Source organism: Haliaeetus leucocephalus, unplaced genomic scaffold, assembly GCF_000737465.1.
Source record: "Haliaeetus leucocephalus isolate CR32 unplaced genomic scaffold, Haliaeetus_leucocephalus-4.0 Scaffold384, whole genome shotgun sequence".
NCBI lineage: Eukaryota > Metazoa > Chordata > Aves > Accipitriformes > Accipitridae > Haliaeetus > Haliaeetus leucocephalus.
The window spans coordinates 8526401-8538972 of NW_010972820.1; the positions used below are offsets into that span (position 1 = coordinate 8526401).

General features: G+C 41.9%; 1 protein-coding gene across 1 annotated transcript in view; it reads left to right on the top strand.

The window, feature by feature from the left end:
* Nucleotides 1-233: 233 nt before the first annotated feature.
* The window catches only part of LOC104835463 (proto-oncogene tyrosine-protein kinase ROS-like), a 39281-nt gene continuing 26942 nt past the window's right edge, over nt 234-12572 (top strand). Inside the window, 9 exon segments of the mRNA XM_010573458.1 lie at nt 234-294; nt 1307-1569; nt 2449-2512; nt 3147-3349; nt 4076-4267; nt 4474-4486; nt 6450-6682; nt 11981-12045; nt 12047-12155. Coding sequence (XP_010571760.1) covers nt 234-294; nt 1307-1569; nt 2449-2512; nt 3147-3349; nt 4076-4267; nt 4474-4486; nt 6450-6682; nt 11981-12045; nt 12047-12155 — 1203 coding nt within the window.

Below are 12572 nucleotides of genomic sequence, written 5' to 3' on the forward strand. Positions count from 1 at the left end.
CCTCTCCGGGTGAGGAAGGGTCCCTCTTCGTCTTCGGCAGCAGGCCAGGCTGCCGACGTCCACCGCAGGGTCTGCGTGTGTCACCGGCAGCGCCGCACGGCCGCGTCGTGCGTGAGGGAGCAAGGCTACGTGTCTGGGAAGCCTCGTCTCGCAAGAGCTGTAAGACACCCACGTGTTCTCTTAGGTGGAGGACAGCCAAGCGGCCCGAGTTACTGAAGAGGAAGGGAGGAGAGATGGGGAAAGAAGCGTCTGAACTGTCAAATTCTCCCACCAGCCCCAAGAGCAAGACCTGTGGTGAGTCCTGGCACCCTTGGGGCCCTGTCGCCCTTCTAGTGCATTCTGGTCCCTCCCGGTCCCTCCCCTGGCCCCCTCTCTTTCCCACACTGCTGCAAATTTTTCAGTTTTTTCCTCCCCTGTACCTCTCCTCTTCTCTCTATTCTTGTGTCTTGGTCTCTCTCCCACTTTTTTGTCATCCTCTGTCTCTGTCCTGCAGCCCATCGCTTTTTTTTCCTTTTCTATCTCTTTGTCCTGATCTGCATCCGTCTCTTATTTCTCCACAATTTCTCTGGCCTGTTCCCTGGCGTTCTTTTCCTCTCTGTGCCTGTACATGCCACTTTGTGTCCCTGCCTTCCTATCTCCTTCCTTCCTTCCTTCCTTCCTTCATTCCTTCCTTTTCTTTCTCTCTCTACCCCTTTGACTTGCTCACTGCCTATGACTATGAGCAAGAAAGACAAATTGAGATCCATTGCAATGGCCATCAAAGGCTGCATTTCATGTCTGAACCGCTTATTAAACTTTTAATAGATGTTATACACTTTTTACTTCAGTGTTTATTTTTGCTCTCATGCAGGTCAAAGTTAAGTCTGCTAAAATATAGCGTTGAGTGGCTGGAGTGCTGAGAAAGCTTATGAGCTGCAGTAGATTTTGAAGTGGATAGGAGAGGGGATAGAGTACGCTCTATGTTGTGGAAATTCTTGCAGCTCCATTGTTAGCTACAGGACTTGGCTAAATAGATATGTCTCAGTCTGAGTGCAGGAGTGCATTTGTCTCTGTTTATACACCTCTTTTTTTGCTAAACAAGTTAAAATCAGATAGCTACACACCAATGAAAAACAGAAAGGAATTACCATGAAGTTTTAGATATTCTTCTGTAATTTACACCTCACCAATTGCTATCTGTCTATGTCAGCATTGGGCTTGCAAAGCTCAGGCTCAAAACTAAAAGAGTTAACTGCGAGGCAGAGTGTTTGTTTTAATAGGAGTACTTTGCTCTGTTTTTTTTTTTTTTTTTTTTTTTTTTATGCAGTTCCTTCAGCCTCTACAAACCGTAGAATATATGTGTTACGAAATAACCTACATGAAAGTGGTAAGAAAGACCTTATGGAGTTCAGGTGGGACAGACCTGAAAGGGACAAAGGAGTATTAACGCATTTCAGGGTTTACTATCAACTACTGAGTCACAGTGGCACTGCTGACATTTTCACGGAGTGGAACATGAGCAATGTTAAATCCACCCTGATGCTCTTTTCTCTCAGGGATGTGCTTCCCAACCTGACAGTAAGGTTTCAGGTATGAAAAATTACTGAGCTTATCTCATGCTAGATGGTAGATGTTATCAGTGCAGCCTGATGCATTTACCTAGGAGATGGTATTGGGCTTGGGGCAAGAACTTGTGGTTTTGCCTTGTGGAACTGCTGATTCACTGACTCACCCTTGGATACCTGGCTTAACCTTTCTACGGATTGTATTGTTCACTAAGTAAGGTGGAAAACAATGCTGCAATATTATACAGGTTTGGTAAAGCCCAAAAGAAACTTTTCTAGAGGTTTCCCAAAGCCACTGCTAAAAGCTGCATGTTAAACACAGATTTGACTGAGCTGGTGGAAGGCAACAGGCCATTAAAACAGAGCCATAGATCAAGAGAATTTCCACCACTGGAGAAATGCACAGACTCAAATGGCTTCCATAAAAAGAGACTTCCGTATTAAAACTTGTAAAGAGGTCATGTTTTCATTGTGATAAAAGGTTTGGAACACACAGAAGGTGTGCTTGAAAGACAAGTTAAAAAACACGAGAGCGTGTAACAGACCAGGTACTGATGGGGGAGAACACTGTATTGGTTGCAACATCAACCAACAGCAGGAATTGGCAGCCTGGGGAAGGAGACAAGACTGACTGGTGTCCTATGAGCTCTAATTGATAGATGCAGCATGAATTGTCACTCTCTGGGCCACTGCTTAAAATTCTCTTCATAGCTATGGTCCAGCCCTGAATGTAGACTTTGAACTGACAGCACAGCCGCAGGTCAAACAGAGCACGTGCATATGTTCCTAGCTGAGCAGCCAGGGGATCTGGTTCTGGTTTTGTCATTAACTATGACTCTACAGGCTCTCAAATGCAGTCATTTATGCTGCTACTTAACATACGTAACAGTCTCCTGTCCCACAGGTACAAGCCTTCACCTCTGTGGGTCCAGGACCTTTGTCTGATATAGCAGAGACAAATTGATTCGGTATGGATGGCTTAGGTGCCATCTCATGGTTTGCGTGTAATAGCTGGTGAAATCGACAGTACAGGAACTTGGTAGTCTGATAAATAGCCTCTGACACTTTGTGTGACGTGTTCCACCCTACAGTAGACACCACAGAGGAAATAGTTACAGCTTCTGACATGAAATGATTAACACATTTCTTATCATTAGATTAAATTTCAGGAATTTCAAGCCTTTCCTCAAAACTATGCTAAATTAACTTTTCTAGGCAACCCCAGGGTAGTATGGAACAGCAGGTTTTGATGTGTAATCGGCATACTGCTAGAGATCATAGAATATTTCTAATTGGGCTGTGAAAGGTGACCAGGAGAGTTAGAGATCTACTAGGAATTATAGGCTATTAAGTGAGCAAATCTGTTTTTACTAGGCTTACATTTGTTAGGTAAGCATCCACAGTGCCATTGAAAAAATCTCAGGAGTTTGCATGTGATGACAAGAAGGCATCTCATTGTTTTATTTATTTGCTGTCACATACGACCAAATATAATTTATGCAGGACCATCATTTATTTTTATCTTGTACTTGCTTTCCTTATGAATGACTGCTATTGTCTAAAATATTTTTTGTAAATTCTGCTGTGCCCTTTTCCTTCCAGATCTTTTCCCTGTCCCAACTCTTATAAATGTTTCTGCCAACAAGTTGTTTCTTACTGACATAGACGATAATCATACCATATAGGAACTTTCAGCAAAGACAAATGTAAAGGACATCTGTTATACTGCTAATGATAACAAAGTGTACTATATCGTAGAAGATTCTCTTTTTCTTCTGAATATACAGACTACTTCAAAGTTTCGGGTATTCCTTTGGTCATTCCCTTGCTTGCAAGAATCTAGGAAAATACGTGGCCATTATTGTCATTATTTTGGGGCTAATTATGTTTTATAAGAAGTCAAACCTGCATGTTTGACACAAAAAAAAGCAGCATGATGAACAAAGCACATTTAATGGCAAAATACAGTGGGGAAAACAGAACTGGAAAGCCACAGTTTTCTTAATGACTGTCAGTTCCTATGAGACTTAATATGAAAGAGATTAGCTGGATAATTTTCCATTCTAGCAGTACAATAAAAAATATGTATAATATAATAAAATTTGGATTTCAATTTTTTTGTCATCAATAGCTATTAGAATAGGCCAGAGTATGCCATTGGTAAAGTTGTTCTATTAAACATGTATGGTTTTACTGACATCTGCTTTTTTGATAAGATATTTCAACAGACATTTAGTTTAAAATTCACACTATTAAATACCAGAAATTTATTTTTTGTATCAAATGTAATTTAATTTAATTTAATTCTAATTTCAAGAATATGGAAGCAACAATTGATATTTGTGAAACAATAGTTTTCATTTGTATAAAAATATTGGAATCTTCGTTCCATGGCATCTCTTTATACTTTGACTTCTACTTACCAAGTAGAAATTATTTCAGAACCAAATCTGATTTCATAATATCCTAACACCAGGTGGGAAATTTCTGCTTTCAAGCAGTTTTAGTAATGTTTTTATTTTTTTCTTAAGTTTTTCACAGATGCGTATCTTCACACTGCCACAGCCATCACAGTTGACTGGATTGTAAGACATCTCTTTGTTGCCCTGAAAACACCATGGAATGAAACTCAAATATTTGTTGTTGATCTTGAGCTCAAGATAATATCTCTAAAAGGCTTGAACATACAGTTGGGTAAAGCTAATCTAACTGTATCATCTCTTGTCATATCCTTTCTTAAGATAAGGCATATATTACTAATAACTTTTTAAAGCATATTTTAAACATGATTTTCATGAAATCATCAACTGTTAAGGACCAAAAAGGATTTTTATAGTATGTGAGTCTGCATTGTATAAATCTCAGAAATTTCTGGATGTAGTTCTACTTTTATACAAGTAATCTCTCTTTTTGCTGCCATTGTCTACAGGAGAGCATCACCTGTGAGCTGCCAGTGGCTCCTCTTGCACACAGATAATTTCTTGCTTTTTGTCCTGAGAGCAGTCACATCTTTCCCCTTAAGAAAACCTCTGTTTAAGATGAACCTCTCTCTGTCTTTCAAATGAAAGGGAAATAAGAGGTGCAGGCACTCTGACACTCTTCTTTTGGGGTCCAGACATGCTATACTTTGGAAGTTCTCATCCAACCATGCTATTTTTTTTTTCTCTTAACACTCAGATCTCTTAGCATCTGCAGCATCAAGAAAAAAGGCTCTCATCCTATGTGCATTTCTGAATATTATGAGCATATTCCTAAGGAGTCTATGGCAAAAAATAAGAAAAGCTGGCCTATGATCAGTAGATTTCAATTCTTTGCATGGGAATCCACATCTATATTGTAAAATTTGTATGACATACTGATTGGATACGGCTGAATACTGTTGGGATGCGGCAAGAATTCACACCGTTGCTTCTTTGTGTGGTAAACTGAGCCATCCTGCAGCAATGTACACCCTTTCAGTGGCGAAACATAAAGGTAGCATATGAAATGGGAGACTGGGTTGCTCCACTGAAATGGCATTTTTCAGTCTCAAGTTGAAATGAAACATGAAACTCAGAACAGGCTTCTCTAGTTGGGGCAAAACAAAACATCGGGATAAAAATAAAGTCCTAGACAAAAAAAAACCCCAAACAACCAAAAACCCACACCAGCTCCCAAACCCTGAGCATTTTAAATATGTGTTTGTATCAACATTCAGAGCTTTTCACAATTTGTTGAAAAATTTCCAACCAGCTGTAAACGTAATGTATATGTGTCCTGGCACTTATGTTCTTAATTTCATGAATGTAACTGCTAGTTTAAATTGTAATCAGATGCTGCTAGAGCCTCTTGAAGTGTGTACACTATTTCACACCTCTGAAGCTGGGTGAATTCCCTCTGTCTTTCCCTCCATTCTATAACAAAATGAAAGAAGCTTGGATTAATCTGTACTTTGCAACAAATAGTGAGCTAGAGGGAATGAAAAAAAAGGAAGACAACTTGGAAAAATTAATGCATTGTTCTTACCACAGAGTGTCACTCTTACTCCACATATGTTTTAGCTAGTGAAATGAGAAATTTGTCTTCTTTACTAGTCTAGCTTCTGCACATTTGATTTAAATAATCTGCAGTCTTGCTACTAGGGCATAAATTATAGTATATGTACCCATCATTCTGATATGTTGGGAACATAGATAGTGTAATGACTTCTTAACTCTTTACCTATCTGGACAGTTCAATAGGAAAAAAGAATTTTTAACTCAGTGTTGGGGCATGCCATATACCATTTCAAAGTCTGTGATCCCAAAGCTTCAAAGGAAGGGTGATTTTTCCAGAACAATTACTGAGTAACCAGCTGGCATGGGCATCAGACCAGCAACCCAGTTTCTTGCTTACACATCTCAGCCAGACCATGTATTTCTGAGTAAAATTGTAAAAGTTGGCAATAAATGCTTAGTTTCGGGTTTTCTTTCTTCAGACTTTTCTGTTCAGGAAAAGACTTTCCAATTGGAATAGTGCATGGGTATACTTTTTTTGTGCATGTCCAAGTAAGCATCATATTAAACTCACATCTGAGACCCTGATTAGGAAACTGAGAGAGCAGGAATTCAGTGATATGACTATAAATGTAGAGGTATAGGACAGCAGCTGGGTTTTTTTTGTCTGCTTGCGTGGTAGGATAGCCAAGGAGATACTAAAAAAGTCCCTCAAAATACTTTGAACTTGTCTGCAGCTCACTGACTATACAAGAATATGAGTTTTACATGTGTAGAGTCAGTCCTGTAAATGGATCATATTCATATGCTTATAACTTCTTTTCTTTCCTCAGTGACATTTCTTGACTTCTCTAAAAATAAAACAAAAAACCAAACAAACCTCTAGTGAGATCTGTACCTAAAAGGAGATTAATTTTTCTTTCTGTTTCAGTACCAGAGGGAGTTGATTCCATTAAGACAGTGGTTTTGTCTGACACCACCATCAACATACCTTGGAGTGAACCTTTGAAGCCAAATGGACCTCTAGAATCCATCCACTATCAAATCTCTGTCAATTTATTACCTTCTGTCCCAGTGACACCCTTGCAAAAAAGTGAATTTCCAAATGGGATGCTTGCGTGGTCTGTCAGTGGGCTCCAATCCGGAACAAACAATTTATTCAAGGTATAATTACAAGCAGTTTTACCTATTTGTTCACTAACCTGCAAATCTTTAGACTGCTCTTCTGTAAAGCTATATGTGTGTTTTTGAAAATATGAGTTCAAAACTTCGCAGACTTCTCTCAGTCCTTCAGTCTTAAGGAAAATTAAACATCACAGTTTATTCCTACATGGGTTGTTCAGATTAAATCCTTAGAGCTCAGATCTTTTCTATTTGGGGAGCACATCACAGATCTCAAGAGTAAATAGGAGTTTCTGCTGCAATCCTGCTGTTATTGCCTCAATACTTGATGCAACATGCTAAGAGAGGGTCAGATGATGGGTATCCCCTGTTCTCAAAGGAGGATGCCTGGAACTGTGAGCTGCTTGTGAAGGACTAGGTGAAGTGTAACAAGCAGGGCTATGTGAGTGTGAATGGGTCATGGCCAAAAGATAAAGGCTTTTCTCAGGAAAGCAACATACCCGAAACTTTCATAAAAGGGAAACCTCTATATATTATATCAAGAGCAGCCTCAGGCATTTTGCCAATTGCTGCTTTTCCTTTAATAAACAACTTTACATTTAGGAAAAAAAAAATTCCAAAAAGTATCTGATATATCCATAGAGATATAGGTGATCACTCACTTAATAGTTGACTGATTCTGTCTTGCAGCAGTCACATTTTAAATAGAAGTATATTATAAAATATGCATGCAAAGTTCGCAACAAGAACAATATATCAAAGTTGACCCTTTAACAAATGCAGAGGACTAACAATGACTTAAAAATGCAAGTAGGTGCTTGGCTATTTGGTAGCCTTTGAAGAAAATTTCTGTAGACGAGAATATTGAAGGGTGGTTGCAAACCCGCTGATTTTGGATTTCATTGAAATATGATGCTGTCAGTACAATAAAAGAAGTAGTTTCTTCCACTGTCACAGACAGAGTTTTTTCAACTACCATATTGAAACAGGAAATTTGTAGAAGCAGGAAATGTACGAATAGGCCAGCCCCATGATAGCTAGCAGAAACAGCAGAATAGGATATCCATCCATCAGCTGCTGCAGTTCATGTGGACTCCTATGTCAGCATCATGCAAAAACTTTGGTGGCTTGCATAGTTATGCTGGGCTGTGAACGGTGAGAATTGAGGGGCAAACACATCAGCCCCCCCGCCACCCCTGCTGTCAGACTCAGGCAGCAAGGCTTTTTGGACAGCCAGGGCAGAGGGAGCACCATCCTGAGGTAATGTCAGTATTACCTGCCTGAGCACGTGTGTCATTGCTGTAAGAATGAGCAGAAAAGAGTAACTTCACATGGGGGTGAAATCAAGAAGGTGGAGGAACCAAAGGAGTTCAAAGTAGCAAGGACTAAAAAGGCAGTTGGAAGGCTCTGTTAGTATGCTGAAGAAGAGGACAAAAGGAATAACAGGTTGCAGTATTTAGTGCTTTTTTTGCTTAGTTTTTAGGTACAGGAGTCCTGAGACTAGATATTTAACACAACTGCATGAAGCCAACAGTAGTGCAACAGGTTAAAGACTATTTATGTAGGTTGTATGTATTTAAGTCAGCAGCATCTGATGGCCTTAAACTACATAAGGAAATGGTTAAAAACAGTCTGTGAATGTTCACAATTATCTTCTGTAACTTTTGGAAGAGAGTAAGTCCCATAGAAAGAGCAAAAAGAGGTCATACTTAGCTTCAAAAAGGAAATTATTTTATATATATATAAAATATATATTTTTATATATATAATATATATTTTATGTATATATTATATATCTATATGTAGTGTAACTTCAGTACCTGAAGTTATTTTAAGGACATATACAGTTTTACTAGGACTATATTAGGACATATATAGGTATGATCAGGACTATATTAGAACAAAATGGTAAACAGTTGGTATACAAGCACCTAGATGATAACAGAGGAATAAAAATGTCCAATGTAGATTTGTAACAACAAAACATACTGCTTCTCCCTTTACAGATGAAGAGTTAAAAGGAAAACAGTAAATGATGTATCTGGACAGCCGGGCTCTCACCAGAGTGGCAGGAGACCCGCCAGGAGCCAGCATCTCAATCCATCCCACTCCTACCAGTTTGATGCCAGTGCCAGCAATAGGTGCCCAGAGCCTGGAGAGGGATCACAGGTCAGCAGGAGAGCACCTGAAGAGCAGCACAAAGGAATTCCAGCCACTCCAGCCAGTAAGTCAGCTTCATCGGGAGCCCAACCTAAATGCCTCTGTGCAAACGAACGTAGCATGGGGAATAAACAAGAGAAGTTAGAGACGTGTGCATGCCAGCAGGGCTATGATCTTATTGGCATCACGGAGACATGGTGGGATGGCTCCTATGACGGGAGTGTTGGAATGGAAGGATACAGGCAGGGGAGATAAGGAGGGCGTGTCACCCTCTGTGTCAGTGACAAGCTGGAGTGCATGGAGCTGCACCTGGGGATGGATGAGCAGACTGAGAGCTTATGGGTCAGGATTAAAGGGAAGGCAGGGAGAGGTGACATTATAGTGGGGGTCTGCTTGGTAGAGTACAATGGGATAAAGCCCTGGAGGGAAGATGGGCCCAAGAAGTCTGGTTAATATTCAAGGATCACCTCCTCCAAGCTCAGGATCAATGCATCCCAGCGAAGAGGAAGTCAGGAAAAAATGCCAGGAGGCCTGCAGGGATGAACAAGCTGCTCCTGGACAAACTCAAACGCAAAAAGGAAGCCTACAGAGGGTGGAAGCAAGGACAGGTAGCCTGGGAGGAATACAGAGAAATTGTCCGAGCAGCCAGGGATCAGGTTAGGGAAGCTAAAGCCCTGATAGATTTAAATCTGGCCAGGGATGTCAAGGGCAACAAGAAAAGCTTCCATAGGTATGTCGTTGATGAAAGGAATACTAGGGAAAATGTGGGCCCTCTCCAGAAGGAAATGGGAGACCTGGTTACCTGGGACATGGAGAAGGCTGAAGTACCCAACGACTCTTTTTCCTCAGTTTTCACTGGCAAGTACTCCAGCCACACCGTCCAAGTTGCAGAAGGCAAAGTCAGGGACTGGGAGAACAAATAACTCCCCACTATAGGAGAAGATCAGGTTCAAAACAATCTAAGGAACCTGAAGGTGCATAAGTCCATGGGACCTGATGAGATGCATCTGCAGGTCCTGAGGGAACTGGCGGATGAAGTGGGTAAGCCACTATCCATCACATTTGAGAAGTCGTGGCAGTCCGGTGAAGTTCCCACTGACTGGAAAGGGGGGAAAATAAACCCCATTTTTAAAAAGGGAAAAAAGGAAGACTTGAGGAATTACAGACAAGCCAGTCTCACTTCTGTGCCTGGCAAGATCATGGAGGAGGTTCTCCAGGAAATTCTGCTAAGGCACATGGAAAATAAGGAGGTGATTGGTGAAAGCCAGCATGGCTTCACTAAGGGCAAATCATGCCTGACAAATTTGGTGGCCTTCTGCGACAGGGTTACAGTGTTGGTGGATAAGGGAAGAGCAATGGACATCATCTACCTGGAGTTGTGTAAATCATTTGACACTGTCCCACATGACATCCTTGTCTCTAAATTAGAGAGACAAGGATTTGACAGATGGCCCACTCGGTGAATAAGGAATTGGCGGGATGGTCACACTGAAAGCGTTGTGGTCAATGGCTTGATGTCCAAGTGGAGAGCAGGAATGAGTGGTGTTCCTCAGGGATTGGTATTGGGACTGGCGCTGTTTAACATCTTTGTCGGTGACATGGACAATGGGATTGAGTGCACCCTCAGCAAGTTTACTGGCAACACCAAGCCATGTGGTGTGGTTGACACGCTGGAGGGAAGGAATGCCATCCAGAGAGACGTTAACAGGCTCGAGGGATGGGCCTGTGTGAACCTCATGAAGTTCAATAAGGCCAAGTGCAAGGTCCTGCACATGGGTCAGGGCAATCCCAAGCACAAATACAGGGTGGGCAAAGAGTGGATTAAGAGCAGCCCTGTGGAGAAGGAGTTGGGGGTGTTGGTTGATGAGAAGCTCAACATGACCCAGCAATGTGCATTTGCAGCCTAGAAAGCCATCTGTATCCTGGGCTGCATCAAAAGAAGTGTGACCAGCAAGTCAAGAGAGGTGATTCTCTCCCTCTACTCCACTCTCATGAGACCTCACCTGCAGTACTGCGTTCAGCTCTGGGGCCCCCAGCATAAGAAGGACATGGACCTGTTTGAGCGGATCCAGAGGAGGGCCATGAAGATGATCAGAGGGCTGGAGCACCTCTCCTATAAAGACAGGCTGAGAGAGTTGGGATTGTTCAGCCTGGAGAAGAGAAGGCTCCGGGGAGACCTTATAGCAGCCTTCCAGTACCTAAAGGGGGCCTGCAGAAAAGGTAGAGAGGGACTTTTTACAAGGGCACGTAGTGATAGGACAAGGGGTAATGGCTTTACACTGAGAGAGGATAGATTTAGATGAGATGTAAGGAAGAAGTTCTTCCCTGTGAAGGTGGCGAGGCACTGGAACAGGTTGCCCAGAGGTTGTGGCTGCCCCATCCCTGGCAGTGTTCAAGGCCAGGTTGGATGGGGCTTTGAGCAACCTGGTCCAGTGGAAGGTGTCCCTGGCCATGGCAGGGGGGTTGGACTAGATGATCTTTAAGGTCCCTTCCAACCCAACCATTCTATGATTCTATGATTCTATTATTTTCAAAAGCACCCAAGTAAACGTTGTCTGTAGAATGTGCACTGGGTGCATCACAAATACAGTCAGAGAGTGGTTTTCACAGTTCATACATGGTCTGGGAGAACATTCAGCTGTTGGCTGGAGGGGATCTGTTCTGGTCTTAATTTGATTTTGTGCTTTTGTTAATGATTTGGATGATATAACGGGGAATACATATATACACACATACCTGTATACCTATATGTATGTATGTAAGTATGCATACCCCAACATAAGTCATATTTGATTGTGGCTTAGTGGAAGGTGCTGTGCTAGGGCACCTCCTCACCTTGTGTTTTTGTGATTCTAAAACACTGCCTAGTGTGTGATGTGACATCTGCATGCCTGTGTAAGAGCATGTGGCATTTAAGAAAGGTCTAGAAAGAGAAGAGTCTTGGTAGAAAGATGAAACGACAAACTAAGAGTCTCTGAGGAAGGAGACTCTAGGCCATGAACTTCCAGCCCAAAGATATGTAACGCTGCAGCTGTGAGGCTCAAAATCTTTCTACACCTATAACTGTATTGCCTGAATATTGTCTTCTTTGAAAGCAGCTAGTCTTCCAAACACTTGGAGTTGCTAAAGGCACCTTTCCCACTGGTCTGGTACTGTACAATTCATCCATTTCCTTACTAGGTTCTTGCTTTTCATCCTGATGAGAACCGGTTTTCTGAAAGTGTCCCTGTTACTGCAAAATCTTTAGACTCCACCTGCACCTGTCAACATAGTTCCCAGAAATACCAGCTTCCAGCTAGAATGGAGAGCTCCTCTGCACATCAATGAAACCAGCTTCTGGTTTGAGCTGCGTAAGGTAAAAATACCCCTTAGTTTTTTTCCAGATCAAATTTAACCCACTCTGTCCTGGTGAGCAGGACAGGGTGGCAGGGTGTATATGAAGAGTCTCAGTGGATAATTTGGGCATGGTGACATCAGTCTTAATGGCTCAGAAGGGGCAGGATGGAGGCAGTGTTTGCCAGGAACAAGGAGGAGTGCAGCTGTAGCATTTAATACTCCATAGTGCCAAAGAACATCCTGGATGACCCTACCAGAATTCCTCCTGGGTCTCCTATTTCAGTAGAGTCCCCTCCCTCTTTCCTCACTGCCCTCCCCCAACCTGGCGTGTAGCTACAAATCCTACGTCTGCTCTGCACAAGAAAGAGAAGAAAAGGGTTTTCAGCATTAAATATCAGCTACAACCTAGTATCTGAATTTGATTTTGCTGTGGTAG